Source organism: Anabrus simplex, chromosome 8, assembly GCF_040414725.1.
Source record: "Anabrus simplex isolate iqAnaSimp1 chromosome 8, ASM4041472v1, whole genome shotgun sequence".
Classification (NCBI taxonomy): domain Eukaryota; kingdom Metazoa; phylum Arthropoda; class Insecta; order Orthoptera; family Tettigoniidae; genus Anabrus; species Anabrus simplex.
This window is the reverse complement of record NC_090272.1, coordinates 195,637,411-195,653,094: the sequence shown is the minus strand read 5'-3', so window position 1 is coordinate 195,653,094 and position 15,684 is coordinate 195,637,411. Positions and strand designations below refer to the sequence as shown.

At 38.4% G+C, this 15,684-nt stretch overlaps 1 protein-coding gene across 1 annotated transcript in view; it reads right to left on the bottom strand.

The window, feature by feature from the left end:
* The window catches only part of LanA (laminin subunit alpha), a 389,558-nt gene that overhangs the window by 266,624 nt on the left and 107,250 nt on the right, over positions 1 to 15,684 (bottom strand). The window contains exons 6-9 of the mRNA XM_067152600.2: positions 14,516 to 14,729; positions 14,130 to 14,339; positions 5,481 to 5,753; positions 3,827 to 3,964 (exon numbers count right to left, since the gene is read on the bottom strand). Coding sequence (XP_067008701.2) covers positions 3,827 to 3,964; positions 5,481 to 5,753; positions 14,130 to 14,339; positions 14,516 to 14,729 — 835 coding nt within the window. The remainder of the gene's footprint in view (positions 1 to 3,826; positions 3,965 to 5,480; positions 5,754 to 14,129; positions 14,340 to 14,515; positions 14,730 to 15,684) is intronic.

Here is a 15,684-nt window from a genome sequence, read left to right as displayed (position 1 = left end):
AAACTTGTTTCTCCTCATTCAGGTTCTACTTTTACCAATTTAGTTTTCTGCTCGGTGATTCAGGCACCTGATCTTCATCCTCACTATCTTCATTTTCAGTCGAGTCATGGAAGTAGAGCAACCCTTTAGACAACGAAGCGGTAACCAAAGTAATAGGTGTGATTGAAGCCATTCCGTCACTAGAATCAGATGACAAATCACTATCATTGTCAACTTCTTCAAAGTGAGGGCAAAAGCTTCCTCCACAGTATATATTTCCTCCATCATCAGGACTTTCACAATTTCAAAATATAATATAATAATAATCGTATGGCCTCAGCTACCGTGTGCAGACATTTCAATTTGACGCCATCTGGCTGTCTGCTCGTCAATTTCGACGTTCCGTTTTACTCTAGGCCCACCAGATGGCAGACCGAGTAAACTGAAACTCTCTTGGGCGTCTATGGCTGAGATTTAATTTTGTTGGGTAAACACCAAATGTCTTACCAGAGATCTTTTACATGCCAACATCGTACGACATGGAGTGTCAAATGGACTTTTTTCAGCCCTTCAAAAATCCGACCACCTCTGCCGGGTTTGAACCCACTATCTTGGGATCCGGAGGCCGACACTCTACCACTGATCCACAGAGGCAGCTATTTCAAAATAATTGAAAGCCAAGTCAAGAAGCACAAGCACGTCAGCAGGGGGAAGCAACTAGGCACGAAGTGAGTAGCATTCAGGACATATTGCTTTCAGCTTCGAACTGGTTACTCCTGTCATCTGGTGAACATAGGCGTAACTATAGACTCCCAAGAGAGCTATGAGAGACCTCCAAAGCTGAACTTCCACAGCAGTCGACCGGCTATGAGGCACGGCTCCAGCATGACTGCTAATGCAGTCGACTGGAGTGAAAGGGTTAAGGAAACATGATGAAACAACATTTTAAATTGGGAACAACTCGCTGACTCATTAATCGTCCCATTTTCAGCATCTTTCTGTCCCTTCAAAATTCCTATATTAAACTGTGTATTGTCCTTCAGTTACAGCGAGAGCGCTATCACTGGTGCATCCGTTATTACGAGCAATTAAGCGTGCGCGAATTTTTCCATTAGCGATATATTATGCACCCAGCCATTATATTGCATACGATCGATCATCTTTGGTAAGGTTTCCTCGCTATATCCACTAGCGAGCTTTCTCAACGTCGAATGTATAATGTGTTAAAGCTCTCATTGGATTTTAAAAAGAGTGCCCCATTTAAAAAGATTTTAAAATGTTTTGAAATAAATCAGAATAACCGCACGATTAAAGATACATGAATGTCCACTTTTCTCGTCTCTCCACGATGTATTTATTAAAGAAAAAAACACATTCAGTGGCTGCGTTGGATTCTGACAGTGTCAAACAAAGTTATTACAAGGCATTTCAGTTTCATAGTACTTATATCATGCTTTCTTCAAACAAGCAAATATTTCACACCATTTGTCACTGAAACTTCCATCTCATAAATATCTCCACACTTCAAACCTCTTGTTGTTTGGTTGTAGAGGCAATGTAACCAAGCACACATGCATTCTCGTGAAGGTGTTGGGTATTCATCATCCTCATTTAGAGAACATCATAGTGAATATCATAAAAGGCTCAGTCAGCGTATGAAATCACCATCTGTATTACACATAGGTCATTACATTTTACAGATTCTGACTTGTATTATTCACAATATTGTTGAGCGTCATTTTATTCCGTAGAGTACTATGTACTTTTGGCTTTCACTTAGAGTATCGCCTTGGAAAATACAGTAAAACCTTGTTAAGATGTTTCTGCAGGGGACAACAAAAAAGAACGTGTTAAGCGAGAAAACGTTCTACTGAATATACTAATAAAAACTAACCAAGAGGGATATGGAAATACTAGATATGATTTTTTCCAGCATGAGGGCATTTTACGTTGTGTTTCTGCGGGTACAGTGTAAACTATATCTACCATTTCTAAAGATGAAAAGAAAGTATTAAAAGGTATGAAAAACATGAGAGAACAAATATGAAAATCTTTTCCACTGTGCACAAATGCACTGAAAGTTGTGAAAAACACCAAACAACAAATATGAAAACATGTGCATGGAGGCCAATAAAAATATTGAATTATTATTGCAGATCACACTCTTTCTAAAACAAATGTTAGTAGAAGCCTTTTATTTTGTAGCAGTGGATTATTAAACATTATTTTCTGGTCACACTCTTTGAATTGGAGGTTACATTCAGTCATGTGCGACTGGCAGGAATGACTGGCCACCATTTCAAACAAACTTTGACCAACTTCAATGGTCGAGTCAAAGGTTGAATGTGCGATTTCAACATTTGCAACCTCTGCGCACTTCAAGATGAGGATGCCAGTCCTCTTTCTGACAGATTTTAATTTTGTCTTCATTAGTAAGGAATTTCACACCTTTTTCCGCATCCATAACTAGACTATCACAAGACAAATATGCACCACGGTAGTCAATTTCACACAATTACGTTCCTAATCCAGAAACAGGCTGCCGTATCACACAGCAAATATTCGCTACACTTCACTGTCCCACTCAACACACAATAAATTTCTAACTTCTGAATGAAATGCAAAATACAAGCGCAAATAGGCTCACTGTGTTATTCAACAATCTTGCTGCTAATCAGCAAGCAAAACTGAACATTCCTGAGGGTAATGGCTTGCTCCCAGAAGGTGCAACTTATCCTGTTAAGTTCAGGAATTCGAGGCCTTTTCCCGTAGTCACGCAACTGTGGCAACGGCTCTTACCCGAGTTGGAAATTATGTTTCTTTCACAAGGGATGACAAATAACATTTTCAGGGCTAGGAAAACTGATTGTACTAATCGGTAATAGTGAAATTTTTGACGCGATAAGTGAGGTATTTTTGTATATATTTAATATGATGATAATCACGACTTTGAATTTACGAACATGTTAATGAGGAACGCACTAATGAGGTTTCACTGTATTATTTTTTCTTACATGCCAACTCATCAAACAAGTCATTTTCTTCAGCATAGAATTTGACAACACTGTTTTTATGAATAAGTAGCTTTCTGTTATATTCTTCCATGTCACAGACTTTTCTCTTCAAAGCGACTGTATCTATAGGCTGAAGAAGCTTGAGAAAGAGAGTCCACCACCTCTGAATATATTCAAATGCAGGTGTGATAGAAATATACTTCATAGTTTTGAAACAAGAGGACAAGTCGCCATCTGACAGACAAATCACCATCAACAGCATCATATGACATCACTTCATAATGAGCACTGAGGAGAGGTTTGAAATTGAACCCAAGCTTTTGATAGGCAATCTGGTAAAAAATGAAATGGCGTATGGCTTTTAGTGCCAGGAGTGTCCGAGGCCAAGTTCAGCTCGCCAGATGCAGGTCTTTTGATTTGACACCCCTAGGTGTCCTGCGTGTTGTGATGAGGTTGAAATGATGATGAAGACAACACTTACACCCAGCCCCCATGCCAGCGAAATTAACCCATTAAGGTTAAAATTCCCGACCCTGACGGGAATCAAACCCGGGACTCCTGGGGCCAAAGGACAGCACGCTAACCATTTAGCCAAGGAGCCAGATGGCAATCTAGTGATTTGGAATTTTACATCACACTGCCAGCCAAAATTCTGATGATGAAATTCTTTTCCCACCAACAGGACAAGAACCAGCTAACCACGGTGTCAGACCATGACCTAACAATCATGACCATCAGGCAGTACATTTTTTTTCCATATTCTACTTTATTAATTGTAGGATTATTATTAATTTTAGGACTATTATTAATTTTAGGACTACTTTTATACATACAGTCACAATATGGGTACATAGCGTAGCCATCTTGACACTCATCGCAAGTTCTTCCTCCATAGTTGTTCTGACAAGAACACTGGCCAGTCTCTACGTCACACACATCAGATGTTGATCCCTGAGGGTTGCAGTTGCAAGCTGAAAACACAACCAGTAAATAAAATCACTCATATGAATAATGTACAACATTTAAGAGACAAAATACTATGAACCAAGCACATACAAATATAATCTTACAGTTCTTATTCATCCACTAAACTAAATGGAATACTCCACATTTCTGATCTAAACCAAACTGATTTTCAAGCAGTTCCTTAAAATTCAGCTTTAAAATATTATTCTGCATTCATTAACACTTATTTCTAGAGTTCTATGAAGCCAATTTTAACTGCTTTTATGTCAATCAAAAGCTTGATATAGATGTTGATTCCCATAGGGAATGAAAGGAAAGTATTAAAAGGAGTGAAAAACATGAGAGAACAAATATAAAAACCTTTTCCACTGGGGCTTATAAAATAACATGTGCATTCCCATAGGGAATCAACATCTATATCATTTGATGGCCAGGCAGGCATCAATTTTTGATGAGGCAAATCCTCTCATAGTGCATTGGCACTGCCGGTGGCTCCAAATAGCCTACGCAGTGGCCTCTATGGTATGCACTAGCTATGCGCCTTGGTGGGTGTGCTATTTACCAACTGATGAGCCCAACTTAGCACACTGGGGAAAAACGCTGGCAACCAGGAATGAGTTAGCTGGAAAATTTATAATGTCCAATAATGGACCATTTATATTGGAATCAAAAGCTTGGCAAACCCTACCAGAAAAGTGGAAAAAATCTCTAATTCCTTAACTGTTAAAGATATTAAGTTGAGGCTTTTTTTTTTTTTAAATTCAACCTCTTGTCCCAGAAAACTAGAGACATTTCATGTCAAAATCAAATTCGGTAAACTTTACCACATACTCTAAAAAGTATCTTGAATTGATAATGGCTGATCTGAAGAAAGATACTACAACTGCTCCCTCTGCTGTAAGTTAGCAGCAAAAAACAAGCATCACGAAAGCCATGCCCATTTACGTAACATCAGATATTCATAATGCAACATTACATGGTACGAGGGAATTCCATCTTTACAATACTATTTATTCCCTTCAGAATATCAAAGTTAATGGGATATGTTTCATATCTTTAAGAGACGTCCTCAGCCATAAAAAGGAACAAAAACCAAAAAGGAAAGGTACACATATATTTTTAAAACATTTTGGTGTTGTTTTTTTTTTTTTTAATGAGTGAGGTACGAGGATCCAGAAGTTGATACTTGAACTGGAGGTTATAGGGAAAAGACCTGGAGACAGACCCAGGAAACAAAGGAGTGAATAAACTGAACAAGATCTAAGGAAGGAGTGGCAAACTTTCAAGACTTTTTGATAAAAAATGGTGGAAAAACAGGCAGAGATGGAGATCAATGATCCACAACCCAATCCCAGATCAAATTGGACATGGGGAACAATGACAATAATGATTCTCTATGAGGTATTCTCAATTATTTGGAGCATTCCTAAAAACCTGGTTCTATGAATGTAATCTAAGACCTGTGCTGGTTTTCATCAGTCTTATTCTCAAATACAAATTGACTCATCTTTCATACTTTACCTGTGCAGTTTGGGAAGTGGTAGTAGCCCTCTCCACATTCATTGCAGAAAGTGCCAGCATAGTTATATTTGCAGGGACATTGGCCTCCTTGCGCCTCGCATATGAAGTCTCGGGTTCCGTTCATGTGGCATTCGCACGGCCGGCACTCTGGATAGCCGAAGTAGCCAAAACTGCAGGAGTCACAGTTCGGGGCAGTAAACTCAGGACGACACTCACACTGCCCTGTTCCCTCGGCACAGTTCCCGGTTGAATAGAAAAATTCACAGTCGCACACTGCAGAACAATAAACATTTATTATACAAAAATATTTTCACTTACTTAAGAGAACAGTTAACTCGATGTTTTGATTACAACAGAAGCTATATAGACGTTACAAATATTAAAAAAGGAAGGAAACTCACAGTTTTACATGATATGATATTGTAATCATTAGAGCTTGGATTTCTATAACATGTCATACTTTTATCCCGGTTTCTTTCTACAAACTCAAGTTAAATCACACTTGTAATTGAATCAGTCAAAGCTAAAAGGCATTATGTCACTTTTTGCAATTTTTCAGGAGAGGGAAAAAATGTTATAGTTTTAAAATAATAGCCAGTACACGTAGGATATGTAAGCAGTGTTATAGACTATTGCCAGTTGCTACATATCAGACAGTATGCAGTTGTGTATCATATCATAATTATTTTTAAAAAGAGTTTTTTTTTGATAAAAATGACATAATTCCTTTCAGCTTCGACTTTAATTTTCCTAAGGAAGATAAACTAAAATTGGACCAATTTACTAATTTTTAAGGTAAATTTATTTAGTTTTTGGATTCAATACAATTTTGGAACTGATATTTCTCACTAGCCAAACAGCAGAGTAATGTTTTTGAGGGGTGCAAATTTTTTCAGATCCACATATTGTACCTACCATCATTACTTCAAAATTTAAGGCTTCCTATGAGACTTAACAATAAAAACTAGTAATGCTTTACAAAATGAAAGAAATACTACCAAAAAAATGGATTACAAGAATAAACAAAACATTCAAAACATGGCTGTTTGACAGGTAACGCAAGGGTACCTGGCCCTTTTTAAATGTCTTCATTTTCAGAACACACTGTAGTTGGTCATTTTAAAAGTTTGTCATAAAAACTCTGTGCCCAGGGTTCCATGTATTTAACTAGTTTTTTAAATGTCCTATATATTTTAGTCTGTACTGGCACTTTTCCACTGTAGGCTTTGTCTTGCGGCAATGCAGAAAAGGCTGTTAATTGAGGTTTCCCTAAAAGGAATGTATGTTTCACAGGAGAATCTACGAAAATTGAAACTTCTACTACTCCTGTTTTGTCAATGAAATATCTGAACTGTTTGAAAGATCCTGGGGAGTTCCAGAAAGTCCTCAGAAGAAGAACAACAACAAAGGAAGCATAGTTCTAGTTTTTGTTACAGTGTAATGTGCAGGCCTCAGAGAAGAAAAGTCATGAGGAGCACGGGAAACACTAGTTCTGCCACGCTAAAAAAAAAGATGAAAAGAAGTATGGCACTGAAAGGTAAGTTGTCAATGACATTATACTTTTCTCCACCGCATGCAAAGTTGCAAACAATGATTTCTAGTACAAGGAGAGACCTCACATAATTTTTTTCCACCGTACAATATGTCTCTATCTTAAATCTTTAATTAAGGAAAAAATAATAATGGCATATTTTAACATAATGCCTTTTTGCTCCGACCAATTCTATTGTGAACACGCTAATATTTTTTATTGTTCATGTAAATGTATATTTTAATAAGTTACAGTTGACCAAATAAATGGTATAAATGCATATTTTTGGTCATGTTATAATAGTTTTAGCCACTCTCCCAGTAATATTTACTTGTGCCAAGTGATTTTGTTTGTATTTGGTTATTTTGGATTTCCTTTCTTTAGAAATATTTTCTAGTTAAATGAAGTTAGAAAGTAAAGGATTTTGCAAGCAGTAAGTCGTCAAAATAGAAAGAAAAGAATTATAGAAATGTGACCAGTTTGCCTCACCTACCCTGCTTCACCACAATGAAACATTCCCTATTAAGCGATTCCAAACCCACAGTTGACACTTGGTACTTCTGAGCCATCAGTGACTCTGCTAACACATGTAACTGTGAAATCATTAGTTCTGCAGAGGTCAGGCATTGGACATTTTTCTCAGAATCTTTTGTTTTATCTATCGTGAAATGTGAATTCAGTTAAATACATTTTCTTGTTTTCACAGGTAAAATTAATTCAGTTTATTCTATTTTTGTATAGGGTGAACAGTCTACTGTGGATATGAATTCCATGGACAGCACATTACACTAATGAGTGTATACTGAAAGGACTAAAAACATCAGCCTGCCTGTCCACCAAAATCCAGTGACAAACACAGATTATTCAGCCATGTGGTAAGAGCCAACTCTTTAGGAAAACAAGTTGTGGGCACGGCTAGCTAGCCAGCGTCTTGGTAGGTGTGCTAGGTACCAACTGATGAGCCTAACCTAGCACATAAGAGCGAAACGCTGGCAACTAAGAATGAGTTAGCTGGAAAATTTATTTAATGTCCAATAATGGACCATTTATATTGGTATGTGTTTGCGATGACTAAACAGACCAATCTTGGCAAAACATACGCCCACACAAATCACAATGAATAGATGCAGGAGGGCGGGGTTGTAACTGACGGAGCGTTCTTGCTTGTCCTCTTTATTTCTACGGCGTTCTCTTACAAACAAGATGACAGCGGTGAATGTAGTGTTCAACCACAATGAACGCTCCACAGCACATTTTTCCCATGTCTGTATATTTATACCAGTTGTCTTCATGATGTGTTTCAGCTGCTCCTTAAATGCTAAAGAGGGGCTCCATGAGGTCTACCGCCGGAGCAAAGTTCACCATAAACAATTTTGCAGGGAAGCCTGGTATCACCCATGCGGTGAACATGGCCTAACCATCTCAGTTAATGAGCGATGACTGTTGCCTCAATGTTATTTAGCTGCGCTTTGTCGAGAACTGCCGTGTTAGTCACAGAGTTCTCCCACTTAATATTCAAGATGTATCTCATTTTTTGTTGGTGGAAGCACTCAAGCTTTTGATACCACAACAGTAGAGTGGCCAAGTTTCACAGCCATACAATAGCGTGGAAATGACAACAGCTTTGAACACCATGAGTTTGGTATGCAGTTTTAGGTCATTATTCGTGAAGACTGTGCATTAACTGTCCGAATGCTGCATGAGCAGCCCCGATTCTTTTGTCAACATCTTGTTTGCAGGTACACCGTTTAGACAAGATGCTACCAAGATATGAAAAGTGATCAACCTGTTCCAGCGTTGTGTCTACGGTGGAAATACTGAACTGGATGAGTCAATCCTGGGGCAGGTTGTGCAAGTACCTTTGTTTTTTTTTGCACCAATGGCAAGACCAAAGCGATCACATGCAGTTTTATAGTAGTTGACTGACTACTGTAGTTCTGTAGGTGTTAGAGCAGGAGATGTGGTGTCATCAGCATACTGCAGTTCTGTCACCCTGGTAACCAGAGTACGTCTTTGTGAGCAAAGTCTTGCCAGATTGAAAAGGTCTCCATCAAAACAAAACTTAATCTCCATGCAGATGATTCATGCAGCATGGCAGTCATGTACAGTGCAAAGAGTGTAGGAGCAAGCACACAGCCTTGTTTCAATCCATGAGTGATTAGGAACGAATCTGATACTGAGTTACCATGAAGAACCTCATCATGAACCACATAACATTCAGGACATCCAAAATGTCTCAATATTTTCCACATAGCAGATCTTGGTACTGAATCAAAGGCTTTTTCCGGATCATAGAAAACTAAATACAGAGGCTGCTGCTGGTCTCTGCATTTTTCCTGGAGTTGTCTAGCAGAGAAGATCAAATCTGTTGTACCTCTGGAGGTTCGGAAACCACATTGAGAATCAGGCAAAATCCTCTCTGAGATAACTCGAAGCCGGTTTAATAGAATCTTTGTGAGAATTTTACCTGCAATTGACAAAAGTGATATACCACGGTAGTTCCCACATACGCTACGATCGCCTTTCTTGAAGATAGTGATGATGGTAGCATTCCTCAAGTCGTCAGGTACTTCTCGAGTTTCCAAAATCAAGAGGATGAGTGTGAAAAGTCTAAACTTCAAGGGTATACCTCCATTTTGTATCAGTTCCAGAGGGATGTTATCAGGACCAGGAGCCTTTCTTGGTTTTAGTTGATTGAGTGCTTTGGTGAAGTCTCTGTATGTGGGTGAAACTGCCATCCATGGTTGTTGGGGCTGCTGAGGGACATTAAGAAAGAAAGTTCTCAGCGACATTGGAGACATAATTTAGAAGCACAGAGAAATGTTCTTTCCAACGCTCTAAAATTTCTCCATTATCAGTTAAAATGATGGAGTTGTCAGCAGTCTTCAATGACCCGGATGAAGATCAAATTGGACCATATACCTCCTTTATGCCAGCATAAAAGTTTTGCAGGTCACAAGTATCAGATAGTCTTTGCAGTTCTTCAGCTTTTTGTTGCCACCAGTTATTCTTAATTTCCCTAATTTGTGCCTGACATTTTCCTTTAAGTTTCACCACTGAAGCATGGCCCATTCCTGATTTGTACCATCACTGCTGACTGGATGACTAGCCGGTTTGTTTGAGATTGCATTTCTGTAATCTGTAGCAATGGATTCCATTTGAAGTTTAGAAGTATTAAGTTTCTTTCTGGGCAGGCTGTGGATGGATCTTTTTGGTTTGTGACAGAATGAGATTCTCAACCGGTAAAAAAGGAGCTGATGATCTGTCCAGCAGTCCGACGTTTCTTGCAGTCCTTGTAACAAGGACATCTTTTTAATCACATTGCCTGGTGATGATGTAGTCAAGGATGTGCCAGTGCTTTGAGCGAGGATGCATCCAAGTGGTTTTGTAGCGATTAGGCAGGCGGAACTGAGTATCAGTAATAAAGAGTTCATGTTCAGCACATAAACCAAGGAGCAGTAGACCATTGATAGATCAGTCATATATATTAAAATCTAATAGTATTAACTAGAGTCAGCTTTTCGGCTTCTTCTTCCACTTCCAAAACTTCTTCATCCTGTCGGACTTGGCTGCCCTTTGGTTGTCAGTAATGGTGTACTTCCTTCATTCAAATGTTATGAGTTTGAATCGTAAGTGTTTATTCCTTAGAATCCTCTTCTCTTCTCTGCCTTCAATTTGAAGCATTGATAAATTTAATTCTAAATCATTCATGATCTCTGTGAACCAAGTGTTCTTTGCTTTATTTTTCCAGAAGTAACTAAATAACTGCTTCACTAGTTGGATTTCTGGCAGTCTGAATACATTTTTTTTTTTTTTAAAGCAATTCTCCTTTTCCATGTTGTATCTATTATTGATTTGCTTCCACGATATACCACTTCATTAGGTAATGATCTCCACTGGCCATCAACTTGGTGTTTCTTATTGATAATTGTCCTGATGATTCTTCTATCTACGTTTTGCAATTTATCAGTTGTTGATTTAGTGTTCAACTTGAAGAGTGTTTCACTAGCATAAGATGCTTTGGGTTTTACAACTCTAGTGTAATGTCAAAATTTAGCATTCATGGAGAGAATTTTTATTTTAATAAGTTGGCCAGGTGATTCGCAGTGCTGTTTTCAGTTTAGATGTTCTGCTGTCAATCAATATTTTCTCTTTTGTGTTCCAGATTATAATTTCCCCAAGATATTTAAACTCATTCCCAATCTTAATTTGTTTGCCATTGTCGAGGTGAATGGCTGGTGTTTTAATTCTGAAGGTCTGCATCATTTCAGTCTATTCAAACGAGATTTGCAGCCCAATTTTTGCAGCAATTTTCTCAAGTTCTTCAATTTGAAATTTAGCTTCTTCCACAATACTTGCTAGTAATGCAAGATCAAATGCTAGGAAATTAAGTTTCATATTTCTGCCTATCTTGATGTTTGAATGACATTTCTTTACCCATTCTCGCATTACTATCTCCAGGGCACAGTTAAACAATAATAGCGAGAGCCATTTCCCTGTCAAAGTCCAGTGTGGATTTCAAAGGGCTCAGACAATTCACCTCTAAAGTTGACTTTCGACTTAGGATTCTTAAGAGTGATTCCAATATAAGATTGATGAGTTTTTGGTGTAAACCAAATTCTTTAAGGACTTTCAGTACGGTAGTGACTCACGATGAATACTGCCATAAGCTTTTTCGAAATCAACAAAAGTGATGATTAATCTCTTGTTCTAAACTCTATAGTGTTTCATGCTCCAATTAATATTGTTGTTTCTAAAATCCGTTTTTAGTAGGTAATTTGTCACCTGTCGATGATGTTCTATTGCAGGTCATGTTGAGCCCTATTGCTATGTGATTAAAAAATTATGCTAATTATTCATGAGATGTTGATAGCACAAAGCCTACTCCTCTTGAATAGCACCAAGGGGTCTGCTCAGTGCTTAACGTCTCTATCCAAAGCTGAATCACCATCAACAGCGTCATAGGCCTTCACTGCATAAGAACGCTTAGGAGAAGTTTGGAATTGAATCCAGGCTTTTGGCACACAACTTAGTGATTAGAAGTTGTATACCACCACCTCTCCTATACTGGTAGCCAATATTCTGATGGCAAATTTTTTTTCGACCAATGGAATTCGAACCAGCTGACCACAGTGTCAGACCATATAGACTTGATGCCTTAACGATCGTGGACACCAGGTGGGCTATTCAGGACTGTTTCACTATTTATGAGAATTTATGAATAAATAAGAAAAAATTATTGAATGTGGTGGTTATTTTTTGTGTTGAGGGAGAAAACTACTCCCTCAAATTGTTCCTTTAATCCTGAATTTGAAAACTGCTTTGGGTAATTATAATCTTGCATGTACACAAGAACCTTGTTTATCCGGCCCTCATTAATCCGGATCTCTGGTTTATCCGGATTGAAAATAATTAAGATTTATGTTTAGTTGTACAGTATTTCTTTTATGGGGTCGACTCTTCTTGAATATCTTTTCCGTCAAGGATATTTAAGGACGGGAATTGGAAGTAATTCGGCCACGGTCTATCAAAAGTACCGTCCCGGCATTCGCCTGGAATTGAGAATGGGAAATCGTGGAATCTTCAGATTTCCTTGACACATTTGCACGCATTCCTAAATGCTCAGACGTAGATGTGAACAACGTAAATGACTGGTTGAAAAAGACTGTAATTCAGGCCACGGCATAATGACAGATGAATAAATTATTGCCTCTTGTTCCTCGGCAGGTAATGACGACAGTGATGGTGAATTTGAAAATGAAACCGGCGCTCCATCAGAAGAAACAATGACTCGTGGAGAGGCAACAATGCAACTGGACAAACAAATGGCCTATTTAGAATCCCAGACTGAAACCACACCAGCATAACTGATATTAGTGAAACATCTTTGTGATCGTGTTGCGCGCAAATGCTATACAAAATGTAAAACAGAAAAAACTCACACATTATTTTAGTGCATAAAACAGAGTTGTAAATGTAAGAAAAGTGTTCTTATATTTTTTTGTACTATTGAGAAAAAGGTATTACTGTACAACTTATGTTAATAGATTATATAACATGTACTGTATTTGTGGGGGTTTTTTTTAGTTTTTCCGGATTGTCCAGATTTTCGATAATCCAGATCAGTTCTGGTCCCAATTAATTTGGATAAACAAGGTTCTTGTGTACTTTGATATCTCTGTGTTTTAATGGACCTCTTTATCTTCACTTCCCTGTGCAATTATTTACAAGGAGAATTAGATCTGTGTTGTTCTGATGGCCTTTGAGTGTTGGTCCATAATTTACTCCCTGGTACAGCTTCCAGACTTAACCGCATGGCCAGTTCAGCATTACTCTCACATCATCGCCATATACCCCCATCCCCCACCTCCATTCACTACAATTGACCAATACAATAATAACCCTGAAATGAAAAGGTAAGTACAGGACAGGGTGGCATGAAGCACTGCATCAAACCAGTCTATGGACTGATAATGATAACAACAACCACCACAAGAACTCCAGGAATCTGTGATGTGACTTAATTTCTCACACATCCTATGTTCCTAATCTTTGACCACCTAAATAGACTTCTCTGTTCATCTCCTATCTCCTTTCTCATCAAGATAGAAAATTTGTCAAGGTAGCCCCATAATAAGTGTCGGTGCCCACCCTCCTGATGAAACTGGGAGGTAAAAATGAGTTCTTGAGGCAACTTCATGAATCTCCTTGAGAACAATTTGCCAGGTTAATCTCTCATTGTGCCGGCCCCGTAGTGTAGGGGTAGCGTGCTTGCCTCTCTTCTGGAGGCCCCGGGTTCGATTCCCGGGCAGGTCAGTATTTTTACCTGGATATGAGGGCTGGTTCGAGGTCCACTCAACCTACGTGATTAGAACTGAGGAGCTATCTGACGGTGAGATAGCGGCCCCTGTCTAGAAAGCCAAGAATAACAGCCGAGGGGGTTTGTCATGCTGACCACATGACACCTCCTAATCTGCAGGCCTTGAGCTGAGCAGCGGTCACTTGGTAGGCCAAGGCCCTTCAAGGGCTGTAGTGCCATAGGGTTTGCAATGTCATAAGAAATTTTTTCCAGTTATTGAGCACAAATGAAGAAATTGATGGATAATTTGTATACTTACACTGACAAACATCAGTATCATTCCATTCCTTGCCAAAGGGCCTGAAGTAACCAGGTTTACATCTGTTACAATTGATGCCTTCCGTGTTGTCTCGACAGTTCTGACAGACGCCACCACCTTCATAGTTGCCATGAATGTCCAGAGATAGCCTTTGCTCATCCACTTTAGCATCATATACACATTCCTTAGAGTGGCCAAAGCAGTTACAGGCTGAAAAGAAGAACACAAGAGTAAGGCTGTGTTCACACATCTTTAAGCAAATATGCAGTTTCTAAATAATTTAAACTTTTAAAAAATACACTGACTAAGAAACTCAAAGTAATGTTGAAGCATACTAAGATATTTTTAATTGTTTTAAATTTTAGTCTTTACAAGTTTCTACTCACGTTCACAAACGAAAGGTCGGAAATGTTTAGACTGCCTCCAAGCTTTCTGTTCAAATCCAGGACAGCAAGAATCACAGTTGTCTCCACAGGTATTATGTTGACATTGACATACCAACATGTAGCGATCATCAGGACTTGCCACATTGCAGGTATCTGCATGACCATTACAGACACAACGACCACCAATACTGATATCTTTGATGGAGTAGAAGTACTGAAAAAATAAAAGCCAACAAAATCAATAAATTCATTCATTATGACACAGGTTTAAAAATCTTTCTTTAATGACATACTACTTATAAGTACTACATAAGTCGCCACCTTGAAAATGATATTTATGTTCTGATGTAATGTAACTTACAAATACAGTTTAAGAACATTGATGTGGATAGTCTAATTGCTCAAAATGTCCACCATTATTCACGATACATTGCAAACAACATTTGACCACAGATTTGCACATCCTATTAGAACATACAGTTGTGGGTTATTACTGAAAGTGTTCTTTATCTCTTTGTCAATGAAGCACATCAAAAGTTCAAAGTCTGTTAGTTTAGTAACAAACACTATGCCCTTCATAACACCCCATCGGCAAAGTCATAAGGCATAAGGTCCAAGGAGATTGCAGACCAATTAGTGGCACCATGTCTGCCTATCTTCTTAGTGAAATGATTATTAGGATTTTGCAAACATTTAATCCATAATGGGCTAGTGTGCCATCTTGTTGTCAGATGAGCTGGTGCCTCAGGTCTTCAAAGGATTACTTTATGGATTAAAAATCACATCATCTTTGTCCTTTTCATCTGCATAGCAGCAAAGACCGAACAACAATCCATGAGTGGCAGCATCCCTAGCTGTGACAATTCAAACACTGATGACAAGGTGACGGATGAGGTTTAACACCACCTCAACAGCATGGCAGCGAGCTGGTATGACATGGGCAAACAAAAACTGTCATAACGTCTACAAAAATGCATTGACCAAAATGGTGATTGTAGAAAAATAGATAAATGTTCAACATTTAAATGATGTAAATATTATAGAGATAAGTTCTTTGTATTTATAAAACGATAGGAGACCTTATTTTTGGGATTACCCTCATATGCTAATAAAAGAATTGAGGGAATGAGTGTGGAATGGAGCAGAAGAAGAAGTCGGCTGAAAAAAGA